The sequence below is a fragment of the Dictyostelium purpureum genome, assembly GCF_000190715.1.
Source record: "Dictyostelium purpureum unplaced genomic scaffold DICPUscaffold_477, whole genome shotgun sequence".
In the NCBI taxonomy this organism is placed as follows: domain Eukaryota; phylum Evosea; class Eumycetozoa; order Dictyosteliales; family Dictyosteliaceae; genus Dictyostelium; species Dictyostelium purpureum.
In genome coordinates, this window is record NW_003519811.1 from 1 (window position 1) to 19443 (window position 19443).

The following is a 19443-nucleotide window of genomic DNA, read 5'->3' on the forward strand; positions in this document are numbered from 1 at the left end:
TACTAATATACAATAAATTATTTAAATAATAAAAGAGATATATAATAATAAAATGAATAATATAAATAATAATAATAGTATTAGCAATAATAATAATATTTTAAAAAAAAAAGAAAAAAACCAAAATTATAATAATAATAATATTAATAATGATTTTAATAGTTTAGAAGCACCATACTCTTATTTATATAATCCAAATATCAAATCTTATGATAAGTTTGATATCAAAGATTATGAAACCATTCAAAGAATTCCAATATATAAACAAAATAATAATAATAGTTGTAGAACATTGGGCAACTGTAAAGAATTTTTAGATTTGGTGAAGCAAACACTTCAAAATGAAGATTCATCAAAATATTTAGCTTTTTATAAAATAATTGTTAAACCCCTATCAATGCTCAAAATGTTTGTTAAAATCAGTAAACTATTTGAAAACTATCCAGTATTATTAAAATCATTCGATACATTCCTTCCAAATGATTTTATTAACTGGATAGAAAAGTTAAGATTAAACGGTAACAAAAATTTTAAAGAACTTTACTTTCAAAGAATCTTTTTATATGACCACGTTGTTCCAGACGTTATTCATAGTGAAACTTTTAACTATTGTTATTACTTTAAAACTTTAGGTTAGTAAACCTTTAATAATAAATAATAATTCAAAAAAAAAAAAAAAAAATAAATCATAAAAATAATAAAATCAAAAATAACAATAAAGAAATGGATAGTGTAAAAATGTAATATGAATAAAAAAACACCAATAATAACAATAATAATAATAATAATAATAATAAAAATTATAATAATAGAAGCAATAACAATATAACATTTATTATTTAATAAATAAATAAACCAACTCACCTTTTGTAAATATGTATATTTAAATAAATTAAAGAAAAAGAATAAATTAATAAATATTTAATTTTAAAATAATTCCTTTTTTAATATGTCCCTTTTTTTTTTTTTTTATCAAATTCAATTTTAACATAAACTTTCGTACAATTTAAATTTTATTTTTTTTGAATTTTTTTTATTTTATTTTTCTTTTTCTTTTTTTTATTATTATTAAATTCACCGAATTTTTTTTTTTTTTAACTGTGTTATCAATTATTTTTATGTGAATCTTATATATCTTAAATTTATTTCAAAGATTAATAAGATGGCACAAAGATAAACTCAAATAAAAAATAAATAAAAAAATAAAAGCTAACCCCCACACTCTCTCAAAATCACCCACAACTGCAACCACTCTACTACCTGCATACCCACCTTTAATAAAATAATAATAATATTATGTTCATGTTATTTTTGTTATTTTTTTTGTTTGTTTGTTTGTTTGTGTGTTAGTGTTAATATTATAATAAATATATATTATAAATAATTAAAGAAATAAATTAAAAAAAATAAATAAATTAAAAATAAATAATTACTTAAAATAATATTAATAATAAAAATTATTTATTTTATTAAAAAAAAAAAATTGGATATATAAAAAAAAAAACAATTTTACAATCATCATTGAAATCAATAGCTTCAAATCTTAAATCCAACAATCATCTAACATTACTAACAACACTATCCAATATCAACAAATAAGAATAGTTTATTTAAGTAACACCACCAAAAATACCAACAACACAATACATTAAAATTATATTTAAATAAATATAAATTAATAAATTAAAAAAAATAAATAAAAAAATTAACAATACTTTTACTTTCAACTTTGAATTATATATAAATTAATTATTTAATAATAACTTAAAAATTTTCAATATATTTTTTATAGCTTTAATTAATTTCCTTCGCACATTAATAAAAAGCCAAGCATACTCTTTAAAAGATAATAAAAAAAATATTATAATAATTTATAAATATTTATAAATAAAATAATTATATAAAAATGATTTGTAATTGTAAAGAATTAAAGGTTAATGATCAATTTTGTAAGTATACTTTAATTAAATAATAATAATAATAATAATAATAGAGATTAGATTTTTTATTTATTTTTTACTAATTAGTAATTTCATTTCTTTAGCACACAATTTAAATGATAGATATATATCAATAAAGATATGGAATAATGATGAAACCATTAAATCCAACATTGTTATTTCATCAGATAATTATAAAAGTAAACCTATTAATATTAATCAACATGGTATGAAGGAACATATATTACGTTGTAGTAGATACACCATTATAAATCATGGACCTGCCAACGTTAATATAATGGTTGATTATATTTACGATAATGCCGAAAGTGAAAATTTAAAGAAGCAAAGTGATAGAGCTGCAATCGCAAAACTATCATTACCAATATACTAATAAAATAAATAACAATAACAACTACAACAACAATAATATTAATTTTTAAATAATAACAATATGTAAATAAAAAAAAAAATAATAAAGAATAATTAATTTTATATTTTTATAAATAATAATAATAATTTTTGAAAAAAAAAAAAAAAAAAAATAAAAAGAAAGTTTAAATTAATTATTTTGATAAATCTAATTAGATTATCTTTGTATTGTTAATATTATATACAATAGAAATACATAAAACCATTAACCATGGTTTATGCTATGTATTTTTGGCGTTTATTTTTTACAATGTATTAATAATATTTAACATTAGTTTTATAAAATTTCGACATTACCGGTTCCTTTTTCAACGTCAAGGAACAACCAATTATTGATAGGTGTACCATTTCTTGAAAGAATTCTAATAACCTCTATACCTGCAATTCCACCTAAAACTGAGCATGTAGTTGGAACCTCTGCGTTTAATGTACGGAGTGTATCCCTAATTTTTAATTTTATTTTAAAAGGTGTTAATATAAAAAAATAATAAATGAATCAATGAATGAATGATTTATATTTACTTTGTAATTTTAAAAATTTTATCAATTTCTGATTGTTTGAGGGTGTGTTGTTTAATAACTTCATTGAGGTTACTTGTTAACTCTTCGGTATCGATATTTTGTAAAACATCTGGAACTCTATTGTGTTTTTCTTCAAATTTTGCTAAAAGGAATAAAACTAAAAAGTGTGGATCAACTCTTTTATTCCAAACTCCACCTTTTAAAGATTCGCTTATTGTTTTATATGAAAGTTTATGAGTTTCAATAAGAGAACCCTCTTTACTTTCATCCCTATAAAAAAGAATTAATAATTGTTTTTTTTTTTTTTTTTTTTTTTTTTTTCTATTATTGTTGTTGTTATTATTATTTTTAAATTATTTTAATAACTTACCTCTTTTGGTATGTAAATTCATTTAAATCTTCAAATATAAAACCATGTAAACCAAAGGTACCTGTTAAAATGAATGGAATATTATTTTTTTTACAAAGATTATTAACTATATAGGCATTGGAAAAGTTTGTATGTGAAAGTACAACTAAATCATAACCTTTAACAAAATCATCTGTCATTGTTTCAAATTCTTTATCTGTTGAATCTACTGTAACTAGTGGATTTAAACTATTAATTTTTTGAATTGCTTCACTAACAACCTAAATACATTAATGATAAATAATAGTGTTAGTATATTCAGTATGTGATTATTTTGCTAAAAAATAACTATACTATAACAACCTACGGTTTTACCAATTGAATCTTCACTTAAAAATAAATTACATGCTAATTTATCATAAGTTGCCAAAGCATCCTCGACCAATTCAACTTTGTCGACACCAACCAATACTACATTTTTTATAATTTCTGACATTAATGAATTGATACCAATAAAGAGTACTTTACTTTGACGTAATTTGGTTTGTGCATCAACACCCCAAAGTCTAATACCTCTATCATAAATTTGAGCTTCTTTTTCTGTGAGTTTGGTTGATGCTGCTGCTACTGCTGTGTCCATAGTTTATAATAATCGAATAATAATGATAATGGCAATAAAATGAAATGAAATTAAAATTAATTTAAAAAATGTAAAAATAAAAAAAAAAAATGAAAAAAAAATTTTAAAAATTTAAAAAAAAATAGTTTTTTTATCAAAAAAAAAAAAAATAATAAAAAAATAAAGATACACTATATTTTTTTAATATATCTAAAAATAAACTATTTATTGATAATTTTTTTTTTATTATAATTTCCAATCAATATTTTTAAATAATTTGATATCCTTGTAGAATTGGAGCAACTCCTTAAAATGTAACCAGATGTAAATGAGGATGATCTGACAATAGAGGAAAGTTCCAATAAAAATAAATAATATTCTTCTGTATTTGAATTTAAATCTTGGTTATCTAAAATTTCCATTATTTGTAATGAGCCAAAATTACTATTTGTATTATTATTTGTATTATTATTATTATTATTATTAATTGTATTTTGATCGGTTAATAATGTGGTTGTGGTATTTGAAAAATTTGAATTTTCCCCAATTAAATTATTTTCCTTACTAACACTAACAATATTGTAATTATTATTATTATTTATGGTTATATTAGTAGAAGGTGTAAAGTTTAAATTCTCTTTATTCATTTATTTAAAGATTTTTTTTGTTTTTTAAAAAAAATAAAAAAAATAAAGGTATTATATAAAAAAAAAATAATTAAAAAATAATTTAAAAAAAAATAAAAAAAAATATTATTAATTATAATATTAAATATTATATTATTCTATAATAAAAACTAATGAGTGTTTTATTGTGCGAATGTTAATGGATTCATACACATTAAAAAAAAAAAACACACTTAAAATAGAGTTTAAACCAATTTAATCACACCACACATTCACACACCAAAAAAAAAAAAAAAATTTTTCAAAAATTATTTCAAAAAAAATAATAATAATAATATTGTTTAAATATTAATTATAAAAAAAAAAAAAAAAAAAAAAGATAAAAAAATGAACTAGATTAAATTTCTTTGGAAATTAGGGTTTGTGGTATTAATTAATTTTAATTCCCCAAAAATAAAAAAAAATGTAAAAATAAAAAATCAAATAATAAATAAATAAAAAATTAAATAAATAAATAATAAAATGTGAAAATATAAAAAGAAATTTTTTATTTATTAGTATAAAATAAATTAACTAAATTATTAATAAATAGAAACTATTTTTATTTAATAATATTATAAAATGAATAAAAAAATTCTAGTTTATGTTTTTTGTGGTCAAGTAATGAGGTATTATTATTCCTTTTTTGAACTCTACCAAAAAGACCCTTTAGTTAAAGAAACAATAGATACTATTGATAACAAATTAAAAGACTATTTGGGTTATTCCGTTTGGGATAAAATTAGAAGATCAAATATAGAAGATATATCAATTTTCAAAGAACAAGTTTTGGGAAACTCACTATTGTTTATTACCCAGACTGTTATATTCAAACTATATAAAAGTAGGGGAATAACCCCAGATTATATCATAGCAATTAGGTATGTATATTTTATAAAAAAATTGAATATTTTTTTAATTAATGTTAATTTTTTATATTTATAGTTTAGGTGAAATTTCAGCTTCATATTGCACCGGAATGATAACTTTAGACATGGCAATATATATTTTGGTAAATAGAGCAAAATTATTAAATGGAAATTTAAGAGAAAATGTAATTTATAAAGTGTATGCAGATAAAGATTATTATAAAACACTATTAAAAGAGTTCCCAAATTTAGAGGTAGGTGCTCATACATCAGATATCGACACTATACTATGTGGTTTAAAAATATCTGAATGTAATGCATTTGAAAAAAGAGTTTCAAAAGAAAATGTTAAATTTTCAAAATTATTAGAAAGATCAAGTTTTCATCACTCCTCGGTTGAAGATATCAAGGATGAAATTATAAACCTAAAAATAGAATCTGGACTACCAAATATAAAGCAATTTTCATGTTTAAATGGGAAATTATTTTCATCTTCATTTTTATACAACAGCCAATATCTATATGATCAAATGAGGGGTATGGTAGATATAAACACAACTGTAAAAAGTCTATTCAACGAAATCAAAAACTCAACACATACCACAAATACACCCCAACTAGTATTTGTAGAAATATCACCCATCTCCTTTGTATTGAAAAACATTGATTATTTAATTAAAACACAAGTCACCCCAATGCACAATAACTTTTTTGATGATAAATATATGGAATTTTACAATTCATTTAATAAAAATGAAAACATGCTCAATTCTTTACATGAAACCATCAAAACTCTTTTAAAAACATTAAATAAATAAACAAACAAATAAATAAAGAAAAAGTTGTTATTATTTTTTTAAATAAAAATTTTATTATAAATCTTTAATTTTATTTTTCTATTTTTTTTTGTTTTTGTTTTTTTTATAAAACATTTCAATCAAAATTTGATTGTTTAATCCATTCGAAAGTTGATATCATGATTGCACATGCTGGTCCAACTTTAGCAACACGTGGTACTAATCCTTTAGTTAAACCTATGAAACCTTCTTCTTTAATAATTTGTTTAAAATGATATCTTACACTCCTTAATTCTTTTGTATTTACATTGGAGTGATTTGATGATTGTTGTACCGACATTTGAATTCTTGTTTTTATAACATCGATGGGAGTTGTTAATGCAGCTGCAAAGGCTCCTGATATGGCACCAGAAGCAAAGTTTATTATAAATGGAGAGTTACCGCCTACTTTATAAGAAGGGTCTTGGAATCTCATAAACTTTAATTTTAAAACCTCGTAACCGCCCCAGTATAATGATGAAAATGGGACATCACGCACAATGGTTGGTATGTAACCTCTCCATAATCCTTTTACACCAACATTTTTAATGATGTCATTGAATAGGGTGAATGAATTGAATTTTTGTGGTGTTGTTGGGATTCTAGTACTGCAAGTTGAGTAAGCGGCAGCTGTTGGTAAACAAACATTAGCTGAACAACCTAATACTTTACATGTTGAAGATGCTGCATTGGATACAGCATGTTGAGCTGTATTTGCAACTGATGCCATTGCATTCTTGGTTGCTGCTAAACTAACGCCCTGTGAATTGGTTCTTAATAATTCTAACGGTGATGTAACTGAAGCCGATACCATTCTTGCAATGGAACCTGCAATAAGTGGTACAGTATAAATTGTATATCCCTCGCTATCTCCAAATTTATATAAATGTCCTTTAATAAATTCATATGATGTAAAATATCTGTAAAAGGTGTTGTATTATATTAGTATTAATCTATATTTTATTATTATTATTATTTATTTAGTTAGTTACTTACATTGCAGCATTTGGTACAGTCATTAATAATGATGGAGCTAAACCTCTCCAAAATGTAAAAATTCCTTCATTTTTGTATATTTTCTTAAAAGCATCGGTTGTATTATTAAAAACATGTTTCTTTTGAAAATGAGAATGATATGATAAACGATGTTGTCTGCAAAATTGTGTCTTTAAAACTGATTTTGGTGGTGGTTTTGTAACTTGAGTTTGTAGTCTAGTTTTAACAACATCCAATGGTGTAACTATTAACGATGTTAAAAAACTACCTGCAGATGATGCAACTAGATTTTTAAAATTATTATTTGCGTTACTATTTTTTATTGGTATATTATTAGTATTTGAATTATTCATATTTGTTTTTTATATTGTTTTTTTATTGTGAAATAAAAAATAAAAAATTTAATTATTTAACCTATTTTATAAATTATATAACTATGGTTTATATATTATTTTAATATATACCAGTAATATAAAAAAATAATGGATGGATGAAAAAAAAATATGAAAAAAAAATTAAGTGTGTGTTTTTTTTTTTTTTTTAAAAAAATACACAACAAAAATTCACACACACAAATATGCAAATGCAGCAAATATTTTAAAATAAATAAATTAATAAAAATAAAAAAAAAGAAAAAGAAAAAAAAAAAAAAAAAAAAAGAAAAAAAAGAAAAAAAAGAAAAAAAAATTTTAAAAAAATTAAAAAAAATAAAAAAAAAATAATTTATAAATATTTTTTATTTTATTTTTTTAATTTATTAATTTTCGGTTTTATTAATTAATTAATTACGAATCTTTTGCTAAAGCCATAATAAAATGTTTTTTTTTTATTTATTTTAGTTTATCCAATACATAAAAGGATTTTGATCTTGTAAAAAAACAAAAAAAAAAAAAAAGAAAAAAAAGAAAAAAAGAAAATAAAAATAAAATGAATGTGTGTGTTGATTTATACATATTTAGATTTATTATTTTTATTATGTATATCCGCGTTTATTTTTCCTGTACATTGAGTTTTAGTGGTTTGATAGTTGTATTTTTGGTTTTATTGTATCTGTATTTGGTATTTATGATTATAGGTTTGTATTTATGATTGTTTTATATTATTATTATTATTTATTTTTTTTATGTTGAACCAATAAAAATATTTAATAAACCTTTCATGTTTGATCTTAAACTTTCTGGTTCGTTTTGATAGAAATACATAAGAATGGCACTAGCAATCATATAAACTAAAACTTCACCATTTTTAAAAGTGAATGCTAAATTTCTGGCAGCAGCCATTTTCCAAACAACTTCAATAGTTTGATTTAAACAGTAGAGTGCCAACTCTGATCTTCTAGATTTCTTTTCGATTAAAATTGAGAATAAACCTGCAAAGAGACCTGAAATTGCTACAGTTGATTTAACATCTTTACCAATAATACGTCTAATTAAACAAATTGCACCTGAAAATACACCTGCATAAGTACCTAAAAATACAGAGCTTCTTAAAATTTCTGGAAGGGTTCTTTTAAGTAAAAATGAAATACTATAATTAAATAAATATATTTATAATTATTAGTTTTTTTTTTTTTTTTCTATTTTTTATGTTTTTATTTTTTCTTTTGAAATTTCAAAAATTTTTAAAAAAATATGTATAGACGATAATTACCTTTTTCTTTTAAAAATTAAAGCTGGTACTAAAAATAATGGTGCATATAGTTTTAAACCTGCTAAAAATACTTGAAACCAAATTTGAGATGCACTAGATGTGCATGATTTTGACCATGGATGAAATGAAGTACAACTTTGTAATGGAACAACTGCTTTTGATAATGCTGGCATCTTTTTCTCTAAATTATTTTATTTTTTAATTTATTTTAATTGATTTAATTTAATTTTTGACCAATAGGTGCATATAAATATGTATATATAAATATTAAAAAACTAAACACGAAAAGTTTTATAAAATGTTAAATAATTGTGTGTATAAAAAAAATAATGAATAAAATAAAAAATAAAAAAAAAAATTTTTAAAATTTAAAAATAAATTTTTTTATTTTTTTTTTAAAAAAAAAAAAACAAAAATTATTTTTTTATAATAAATAATGTAAAGGCGATAAAAAATAATCAATAAAAGGAAATCATAATTTGCATTATATGATACAAATTGTTTAGTTAATATGAGGTCCTATATTTATTCACAGGTCCAATGAATCAACTTTAAAAGCCATAATACCAATAGAATTCATTCATCATCCAGTTTGCGACAACATAGGTCCAAATCTTTTATATTAATAGTCTCTAATAAAATAAAATTTAAAAAAAAAAAGGAATAAATGTTTAAACGTTATATTTGTTTTATATTCCTATATCTCAAAAAAAAAAATAAAAAAGATTTATTATTTTTTTTATTTTTTTTTTCTTTTTTATTTATTTATTTAAATATATATATATATATATGTTTGTTTATTTATGATTTTCGAAAAAAGTATGTCTTGGATTAAATGATGCCATTAAAATAAAAGCAATTGTTGGTGAAATAAGTGCGGCATAAGTAGCACAAAAGAATGCTTTAAAAATACAATAGGGCCATTTTACAAGCATACCATCTTTACCAGTTGCGATATATATTGGAATTAAAGTGATAAAAGATACCACGAAACAACATATAATACCTACATATAAACCTCTTTTTAAAACCTTTTTCCAAAAAATTCCTATATATAGTTTAAAATAAATTATTATTAATAAAATATATTTAAAGTATAAAATACACCTTATATAATGAGATACATACCAGTTGGAATTTGACGGAATAATGGATGATTTAACCAACGCTCGTCAATTGGTTGAACTTTACCTTTTCTTAAATCGAGAGTACATAAAAAGGAGAGTGCTAAATTTGTAAGGAAAGGTAAAACAAACGAAGTTACAACGATATCGGTGAAAATGCACTCTGTAAATTTACTTGAGAAACTAATATAATAGCCTTCTGTTTTTGGATACATAACCCATGTAAGGAATAAATTTAAAAAGAAATTTAAAACAAAATTACCGGCACCTTGAAATACTGCTAAATAAAACCATTGCTTTTTAGTAAAAGGTATTCTATGAGTTGCCCATCCATACTTTGATTTTGGATATTCAATTTCGAAATCCTCTTCTAATTCAAAGTGCACAGGTTCATCTTGATTGACTAAAATCATTTCTTTTTATTATATATTATATTATCTTTATTAATATTAATATTTATTCGTGTTATCGTTTTTCTTTATATCTATTTATTTTATTTTATTTTATTTTATTTATTTATATTTTTTAATTTAAATATAGAGGTTATTTATATTAATTATATAAAATGGTTTATAATTTTAAATTTTATTTATTATTTATTATTTATTTAAAATTTATTTTATTTGTGTTTATATTTAATTATTTTTATCTTTATTTAAATATTAATATTACATAAAAATTATTTATTTTTTGGATATTTTTTTTGGTGGTATATTACAAAAATTTTATTAAATATTTATAATTATTTATTTATTTATATATATATATATTTATGTTTATATGTTGGAAAAAAAAACTTTAGAAAAATATTAAAAAAAAAAAAAAAATAATAATAATAATATATTTAAAATTAGTTTTCTTTTTTTTTTTTTTTTTAAATTTTAAATAAATGAAATTAAATATGTTTAGTGGGTGTTTAATGTACTGTTGTTGTGCCACATATGTGTTCAAAATGAAAATATAATATTTTTTTTATTTTTTTTTTTTATTTTTTTAAATTTTCTAAAATTTTTTTTTAAAAAAAATAAATAATTTAAAAAAAAAAAAATTCAAGATTTTTATTTTTTTTTAATTTTTTTTAATTTTTTTTAAATAAACACACCACACAATTTATTTATTTGTAATATTTTGATTGAATCCATTTAATCACTATATTTAATATAGATTTACTGTAAAATGGATGAAGCAGATGGAATTATTTTAATCACTCTTAAAGATTTAGGATGGTATGAAAAAATTTTCTTTTAATTTTTACTATTTTTTTTTGGTTTATACTAATATTAGCAATGAATTAATTTTTAAATCAATTTACAAAAAAAAAATAAATAAATAGTGAAATAGAAGAAAATGAAACTATTAAAGATTTTGATTCAGAAATGGTTTATAAATGTATTTTAAGTTATTTAAAGGTTATCAACGAAAATAAAGTACAAAATTTAACATCAACTTTACCAAAGAATATGTCAGCAAGAGTTAATTCATGCAGTTTAATCGCAAATATTATTAAAGATTTAGGATATAGAGCAGAGTTATCTTATCATAATTTATTATACCCAAATGTAAATGATATTAGAAGAATATTTATATTTTTAGGTCAATCATTACCAAAAAAAGAAATTGAAACTGCTAGTAAAACAATGAAATTAGAGGATCAAATTTGTCAATATTTACAAGGTTGTGTCAAAGAGAGTTGGATGCCATATTTTTGTCCATTTTCAAAACGTATTCCAGGTAATTATTCAACCGCTAAACTTTTTACAGCAAATTCATTAAAGATTCCATCACGTGGTCGTTCAGTTAAAACAGTACCAGGTTTAGAGCAATATTATATAAACAATTTAGAACCATTAACATTACAAACCAATCGTAGTGAAGATATTGCACCATCTGTATTTGAATACAATTTATCAATTTATGCTGAAGCACAAGAACGTGAAAATGAATGGAATAACAAAGGTTCATCATCAGGTTTAAACCCAATCGATTATAGAAAGAGCAAAATGAAACAAGTTTTATCAAGAATGAATGATTCAATTAGAGCATCAAATATAGAGGGTGGCTCATCAGCATCATTCGGCAATGACTCATTACAAGATCTCATTGGTGAGTTCCGTGGTGGTTTTTCAGATGTTGGTGGTCAATTTAGCAGAAAGAAACTCTTCACCAACGAACAAATAGAGGCTACATCAATTCAAAGTTCAAATCAAGTTGCAGCTGAAGTCGAAACCGAAGAGCAAAGACAAATGAAACGTCAACAAGAAATTGACGAACTCCAATCACAAATCGACCAAATCTCTGAACAAATTCAACAATATCAAAGAGAAATGCAAGATTTTGTATCATTAATGCGTCAAGCAGAGTCTGAAAACATCGAACAAGATACTCAAAGAGAAGGTTTGGAAAAACAATATAAAATTAAAAAGAAGACATTCGCTTTATTGGATGATGCTGAAGGAAATATGAAGGAGCTTCAAGGTCTTTGTAATCAAACTTCTGCCAATCTTTTAGAGATGTCAGCTGAATGGGAGAAAGTTCGTCGTCCAATCATTGAAAAATACCGTTCACTTAAAGATAAACAAATGAATCAAGCAGATGAAGCTAAATCTAAATTGGATCGTATTAAAGAAATGCGTCAGCTTATCAAAAAGTTGGTCCAAGAGGTTCAACAAAAAGAAGAGCAATTCCAACAACTTCAAGAAGCTTATAAAAATGCACCAAAAGATTCAAATCGTTCCATTTACACTCGTCGTATTTTAGAAACTGTTAAAAATATTAAAAAACAAAAAGTCGATATCGATAAGGTTTTATTGGACACCAAAAATCTTCAAAAAGAAATCAACACCGTTACAGATACTGCCGTCAGAACATTCGAGCTTGTCAAAGACCTCCTTTATAATGATGCTAAAAAAGACGTTACTGCTAAACAAGCCATTAAGTCTTTTGCTATTATTGATGATAAATTCCAAAAACTCTTTAAAACCATCGATGACACTGGTAGCTTCCAAAATAATATTTTAACATTACATTCTAAAATTGAACATATCACCCAAAAAACAAATACATTAAATTCAGATCGTGTTGTCAAAGATTTATCAAACATCAAAGCTGAAAATCAAAATCTTATTAAACAAATTAGAGTATTAATGGAAACTTCAAATTAAATTAATTTATTAAATAAAAAAAAACATTAAAAATCTTTAAATATATTTTATTTATATATTTATAAATATATTTTATTAAAATTTATTTTTTAATTTTAAATTATTATTGTTATTGTTGTTTTACTTTATTTTTTAATTTATATTTTTATTATTATTTTATTAGACATGATAGGTTGTTTTTGAATCTAAGGGTAAATATGACTTTCTTGATGGTTTTGATTTATGAAATGATTTTGAAACTTTACATTTCATAAGTATATATAAAATTATAATTGAAATGGTTATTAATAAATAATAGCTTGAATAGCTTTTGGTTTTAATTTCTGTTTTTTCTTGTCTAAATTCTTCAATGTAGAAATACTTGTTAAATTCGCCTGGAGGTAACTCGAATGAAGAAGGTAATGGGAAGAGTGAGTCATAGAAATCGTGCAATACTTTTACTACATCCTTTGTGTTTGGGCTTGAATGGTTGATATTATCATTGAGACAAATATATTTATGACGTTTTTGACGAACTCCATCCAATTTGGATTGAGCTATTGTGTCGTTATTATCAATCATAAGAAAAGCGACTTCATCGGTACCATCGATAGTTGTCTTGTAATAGTTCTTTTTGGAGTATGCTTTTTTAATGTCGTCTATAGTCTTGTTATCACTTTTTATAACGTCAAGTGTAATCTTACAATCTTCTCTTTGTTCTGGTGGTGTGGTAGTGTGGTTCTTGTGGAGTAAAAGGGATGCATCTTGATCACCAGCTTCAAATCGTTTCAACAGGTTATGTTCAACACAAATTTGGTAGAAATGGTCTTTAATTTGTAAAAATTGTGATGCTTTAATCGGTACTCCATAGACATTAACTGAAAATGTACGGAGCTCGTTGTCATTTAAATAGCCATCTCTGTTTCCATCCCATTCGGTATACCAAAGTTTATCCAAGTCTACAGTCATCTTTTTGTGAATCATGTAGTAGAAAAATGAGAAAGCATACTGCATATCTTGAGGGTGACGGAGAGTGTGTGAACTTGTTGCCTCCCATTGAGCTGGCCATTTAGCTTGAATTTCGTTCATAATGTCGACATCAATCATGTGTGGCATGTGTGCTGGTACTTTTCTTTGCGATGAACCAAATTCCTTAGTATAGAGTCTATTTACATATTTTAGTGAATCACCAAACATATCTTTAAGTTTTCTTTGGCCTCTGTGTGAGTTATCTTCGACAATATCAAACTCTTCCCATGGATAGATTTCACCTTCTTGTTTTAATATCGTTTCAGATTCTTTATTCATTTTATATTTCTTTTCATATTCTAAATCTTGACTTAATTGATCGTCATATTCTTTTAAATCTGTAATCTTTTTCTTTAAAGCTTTTAAATATTCCAAATAGTTGCTGTGGCTAAAACTTTTTTGCTCATTTTCAATTTCTTTTATCTTTAAATCTACTTGTTCTAGTTTATGGATATTGATATCTTCATTTTTGATTATATTTGTATATTTAAAATTATTATTACTATAAGGATCATTATCCTGTTGTTTTGTTGAATTATTTTCTAATTGTAAATTATTGCTATTACTATTATCACTATTTATATTACCTATATTATTTATTATTTGATCATCATCTAAACTATTGTCTATTTCGATTGAAAATGATAATAAATCTCTATCTGATTTTTTATTTTCTGCAGAGTTTATAAAATTTACAAAATCTAACCATTTTTCTTCAGCTTTTTCATCAACACTTGCTAAATCAAAATCTGATCCAACTGGTTCAAATTTTCTAATAGTTTCGCCATTTGAATTTAATTTATCTGTATGTTTCTTTTGTAATTTTTCTTGTTGTTCTAAATATTCTTGTTGTAAAGTTTTTGATTCATCATTATTATTATTGTTATTGTTATTGTTATTGTAATCAATATTAGTATTTGAACCTGTTCCAGCATTATCATCATTATTGTTGCTATTTAAACTATTTGGATTTGGTAATGCTGTTGTAAAATCGTTTCCATTTTTTAATGGATCTACAATTTCATTATCTGATGATTTTGTATTTTTTCCTTCGTCTTCATTATTTTCTTTTGGTATTAGTTGATCTGGTGTTGGTCTATCGGCTTGAGTTACAACTAGTGGAGTTAAAAATACTGGTGATGGAGATGAATCTTCTATTTCTTTTGTTGATAATGTAATATTAAAGGTTTTTTCGATTGTTTGTTTAGTTTCTTTTGGTTCGGTTGAGGATTGTTTCGATGAGGTTACCATGGTTTCAAAAGTGATCGAGATTGAAACATTTTGCTTTGGTTTATCTTTATTAAAAGTAAGAGTCATAATTTTATGCTTTTGTGAAATTGTTGCGGTTCTAACTAAAACAGCATTATCGTGCGAGCCATCAGTAATTGTACCATCCCCAATAAGTTTTGAAAGATTGAAATACACCGATGAGGTTTTATCCGGTAGGTCAATATTGATTGTACCTAGATCGATTTCGTAGCCTCTCATCGAAGAAAACATAATTTCAACACCACAGTCGCCAGCATCAAAACCACAATCTTCATTTTTACACATACGATCGCAATGCTTATCACCAACCCATGAATCTGGACAACCACGCGAACAATAGTTCTTTAAACGGTCGTTTGCATTTGAATTTACACCTTGATTTGCATTGTTATTATTATTTGCATTATTGTTGTTGGCATTGTTATTAATATTTGGACGATTCCACCATCTTGTTTTAACTTGACCTGTGCTGTTATTGCAATCACCTGCATCGAATTCACAAGTTGATACATTACATGCTTGGTCACAAAAGCCATCACCAATCCAATTATTGGGGCAACCATCGTTACAATTAGGAACTGGCCAACTAAGGAATACCCTTTGACCACCGCTTTGAGTTACAAAATCATCTGGATAAATTTCACGTCCAAACATAACGTCGTCGTTTAAATAAAGGAATTTCTTTGATAACCCCGGTATACGATGTAAATGAGTTTCGATAGATGGTGAACTGAATGTTGGTAAATGTGACTTGTTTGCAAAAATCTGTTCGTGTGTAATAATCGATATTTTTGGGTTTGATAAATCTAACCAATTTGGTACTTGACCATTTGTAACAATAAAAATATGTCTAATCCATGGTGCATTCTTTTCAATGGATCTCAATGAATACTTCAACTCTTGATTATCCACATATCTACTTGCTGTATTATCATCCCTATAACATTTATCTTTTTCTGGTGTTTGCTTTTCTGTGCATTCTGGCACTAATTATAATAAAATTATTTAATTAATATTAATTTTGAGTTATTATTACATGATATCATATTTAATTCTACTTACTATTTGGATCTCTTAAAGACTTTTTTAAATCGTTAATCGCCTTTGATAATTTCGGATCACTGCCATTTACCCATGTATATACTATATCTATTGGTTGTGAGCATATTAAATCTTGATATGATTTACCTCCAACATTATTTTCCCAACTTTTATACATTGCATCTAAAAATAAATAAATAAAAAAACAATAATAATAATTATTTTAATTAATAATCTGTATTCTAAAATCCAATACCATCATTTTTTTTTCATTGAAAATTTAAACAATAAATAATTTACCATTTACTAAAATATTACTAACGCCACCACCAAAATCTCCATATACTGTAATTAATTGAAATATTGTATTAAAACTAACGAATGCGCCAATTATACAAAGCGCCATTCCAAACCTTGATGAAAGGAATGAGTAAAATTTAAATTGTATCAATTTAAATAATGAGCTTCTTTCATTTCTGTTATTCGCCATTTTTATATTTGTGTGTATATATACTGTTTTTAATTTTAAATAATAATATTGTGTCTTTTGATTATTGATTATTAATATTATTATTATTACTATTATTTATTTACTATTAAAATATTTTCATATTTATTTGTTAATTTATTAATTTATAAAAAAATAATAATGTGTGTGTTATATGTGAAATTAAAATAAAAAAAAATAAAAAAATTTTATTTTTTTTTATTTTTTATATTTGAAATATTTAAAATATAATTTAAATTAATAATATTTGATCAACACAAAATAAAACAAAATAAAAATTCAGACAACAGTATACAAAAAAATAGCAATGAAAAAAAAATAAAATAAAATAATTATAATTTTTTTATACAATTAAACCAGCAATTATATTTAGAAAAATAAAAAAAAAAATTAAAAAAAAAAAATAAAAAATAAATAAAAAAAAATAATTTTTGAAAAAATAAAAAAATATAAAAAAAAAATTGTTAAGAAAACTAATTGGATTTTTTTTTTTTTTTTAATTCTCAATAACTGTGACGTCAAAGAAGTTAACTGAAGCATGTCACTGCCAAAATAATATTTATATACAAATACTAATACTAATAATTTAGATAATATCTAGGTTTTTTTTTTTTTTTCATAAAAAAAATAAAATTTTTATTTATTTATTTGTATTTGTTGTTTTTTATTTATTTATTTATTTATTTATTTTTTTCTATTTTTAATTTTCTATATCTATAGATTCATCATGATTAGTGTTGCTGGGTTCTTTTAATGAATCTTGGTATGACATAAAAACACCAATCGAGCTTATAATGAAACCAAACCAATTACCAGGGGATATAGTTTCATTTTGAAATACTATCTGACTAGAGAATAATTTTAATAATATTGACTTTGAATTTCTTGAAATAGACATAACCAAGATGTTGTATTTTTTATTTGCAATAAATGTTATATAAACTGTTTAAAAAAATAAATAATTAATATGATTTCTTATCTTTTTTTTAAATATATATTATTTAAATTTAAATAAACTTACATGTAAAATAAGATAAAACACCAGATATAGTTAAACATAAAAGTAAATTATATATTAAATTTAATGGGTTTTCATCATTTAATTTAATAAAATATTTAAGTACTTGGGATGATTCGCTGATAATGAAAGGAAGGAGCATTAAGAATGAGCATGGGGAAAAGAAGCTGATAATATTGATGGGATTGATTAAAGATAGTTTTGTAGAGAATATTGTGTGTGAATAGATTAAAGTTAATGAAATAAAGGATATTATTAAAACTGAAAGCATGATTTGTTTGAAATTTGCAAGCTCTTCGATGGACTCGTCCAAAAGGAAAATACCAGTTCCCAAAACCAAAACAACCATTGAGTAATAAAATGTTTTTGCATATCTTTTTTTTGTGATAATATATTGTAAACCTACTACAGTTAATGGTACAACTGTTTTTGAAAATTCTACAATACTTTCATTGACTTTACTGGTTATAATACAATTGGTCACGAATATAAAGGAGAGTGGTAATATTATTTTAATCATTTCTAAAGTTCCTGGGGTTTTTATAAATGCTGATGGATTGGGAAGCTCTAATGTATTCTCTATCATCTCCATTGATATGATATCATTAATGCCATTAATGTTGTATTTGTTTTTTAAATAAATATACAAATTGGATATAAAAAAGCAAACAATTAATTGAAATCCAATTAAAGAGTTATAAAAATTAAAATTATAATTCTCTTCTAAACTCCTATAATATATATTATAAAAACAATATTAATATTCTATAGCATTTCACTAGTTTGTATTTTAAACATAAAGATACTTACTGATTCATTAACAATGAAATTAGATTAACAAACATCCACAGAGATAATAAAGAGTTTTCAATTAGCATTCTTGCCATTTCTTTCGGGAATCTTTTTAAAAACAATATTGATGCAATAATAAAACTTGTGATAATGTTTTTTAATTTAATAAAAGCTAATTTGTTATTAAACTTTTTTTCTTCTATTATGTCTTTTTCTATATCACTATAGGTTGTATTTGAGTTGCTGCTTTTTAAATGTGGTATTCCAATTCCCCATTCTTTTTGTTTTTCGTTTCGATTTATATTGTTATTTGTATCGTTGTCTATTGGAATATCATCAAAACCACCTGCATCTTCATTAACTTCTATATTTTTATTGATACTACTGTTTATTGCATCGAAATCTCTTTCATTTTGCTTTACTATTAAATCATTTATTATTGTCTTTATGTAGTCGTTATTATTTAATTTTACTGTTCCAGTGTTGAATTTTTTAATTTGAAAATAGTTTGCATTATATTTAAAGTTATTATTATTTAATTGGTTATTGTTGGTTTCTTTATATATTATATTATCAAATGAATAATTTATCGGTTCCATTATAAAATAATAATATTTTTTAAATATTTATTATTTAAAAACATA

At 23.0% G+C, this 19443-nt stretch overlaps 11 protein-coding genes across 11 annotated transcripts; 4 read left to right on the forward strand and 7 right to left on the reverse strand.

Moving 5' to 3' along the window:
• Positions 1–52: 52 nt before the first annotated feature.
• On the forward strand, positions 53–637 carry DICPUDRAFT_84399 (uncharacterized protein; the record flags this gene model as incomplete). The annotated part of the gene is made up of 1 exon (XM_003293835.1): positions 53–637. The coding sequence occupies one exon, from the start codon at positions 53–55 to the stop codon at positions 635–637; it is 585 nt and encodes a 194-aa protein (XP_003293883.1).
• A 1269-nt stretch (positions 638–1906) lies between these two features.
• DICPUDRAFT_158803 (uncharacterized protein) lies at positions 1907–2334 on the forward strand (the record flags this gene model as incomplete). The annotated part of the gene is made up of 2 exons (XM_003293836.1): positions 1907–1949; positions 2045–2334. The coding sequence occupies 2 exons, from the start codon at positions 1907–1909 to the stop codon at positions 2332–2334; spliced, it is 333 nt and encodes a 110-aa protein (XP_003293884.1).
• A 315-nt stretch (positions 2335–2649) lies between these two features.
• Positions 2650–3883, reverse strand: DICPUDRAFT_158804 (uncharacterized protein; the record flags this gene model as incomplete). The annotated part of the gene is made up of 4 exons (XM_003293839.1): positions 2650–2815; positions 2895–3164; positions 3265–3524; positions 3611–3883. 4 exons carry the CDS (start codon positions 3881–3883, stop codon positions 2650–2652), a joined length of 969 nt encoding a protein of 322 aa, XP_003293887.1.
• A 200-nt stretch (positions 3884–4083) lies between these two features.
• Positions 4084–4509, reverse strand: DICPUDRAFT_158805 (uncharacterized protein; the record flags this gene model as incomplete). The annotated part of the gene is made up of 1 exon (XM_003293840.1): positions 4084–4509. The coding sequence occupies one exon, from the start codon at positions 4507–4509 to the stop codon at positions 4084–4086; it is 426 nt and encodes a 141-aa protein (XP_003293888.1).
• A 597-nt stretch (positions 4510–5106) lies between these two features.
• Positions 5107–6004, forward strand: DICPUDRAFT_7486 (uncharacterized protein; the record flags this gene model as incomplete). The annotated part of the gene is made up of 2 exons (XM_003293837.1): positions 5107–5408; positions 5473–6004. Coding segments are annotated over 2 exons (834 nt in total), but the record flags the coding sequence as incomplete, so codon positions are not given.
• Positions 6005–6329: 325 nt separating this feature from the next.
• On the reverse strand, positions 6330–7581 carry DICPUDRAFT_158807 (uncharacterized protein; the record flags this gene model as incomplete). The annotated part of the gene is made up of 2 exons (XM_003293841.1): positions 6330–7098; positions 7229–7581. The coding sequence occupies 2 exons, from the start codon at positions 7579–7581 to the stop codon at positions 6330–6332; spliced, it is 1122 nt and encodes a 373-aa protein (XP_003293889.1).
• Positions 7582–8349: 768 nt separating this feature from the next.
• DICPUDRAFT_158808 (uncharacterized protein) lies at positions 8350–9051 on the reverse strand (the record flags this gene model as incomplete). Its single annotated transcript, XM_003293842.1, has 2 exons — positions 8350–8755; positions 8879–9051. The coding sequence occupies 2 exons, from the start codon at positions 9049–9051 to the stop codon at positions 8350–8352; spliced, it is 579 nt and encodes a 192-aa protein (XP_003293890.1).
• A 624-nt stretch (positions 9052–9675) lies between these two features.
• Positions 9676–10415, reverse strand: DICPUDRAFT_158809 (uncharacterized protein; the record flags this gene model as incomplete). The annotated part of the gene is made up of 2 exons (XM_003293843.1): positions 9676–9926; positions 10007–10415. 2 exons carry the CDS (start codon positions 10413–10415, stop codon positions 9676–9678), a joined length of 660 nt encoding a protein of 219 aa, XP_003293891.1.
• Positions 10416–11178: 763 nt separating this feature from the next.
• Positions 11179–13163, forward strand: DICPUDRAFT_158810 (uncharacterized protein; the record flags this gene model as incomplete). Its single annotated transcript, XM_003293838.1, has 2 exons — positions 11179–11228; positions 11336–13163. 2 exons carry the CDS (start codon positions 11179–11181, stop codon positions 13161–13163), a joined length of 1878 nt encoding a protein of 625 aa, XP_003293886.1.
• A 159-nt stretch (positions 13164–13322) lies between these two features.
• On the reverse strand, positions 13323–16971 carry DICPUDRAFT_158811 (uncharacterized protein; the record flags this gene model as incomplete). The annotated part of the gene is made up of 3 exons (XM_003293844.1): positions 13323–16426; positions 16503–16664; positions 16782–16971. The coding sequence occupies 3 exons, from the start codon at positions 16969–16971 to the stop codon at positions 13323–13325; spliced, it is 3456 nt and encodes a 1151-aa protein (XP_003293892.1).
• Positions 16972–17695: 724 nt separating this feature from the next.
• Positions 17696–19014, reverse strand: DICPUDRAFT_8417 (uncharacterized protein; the record flags this gene model as incomplete). The annotated part of the gene is made up of 3 exons (XM_003293845.1): positions 17696–17931; positions 18011–18738; positions 18818–19014. Coding segments are annotated over 3 exons (1161 nt in total), but the record flags the coding sequence as incomplete, so codon positions are not given.
• Positions 19015–19443: the final 429 nt, after the last annotated feature.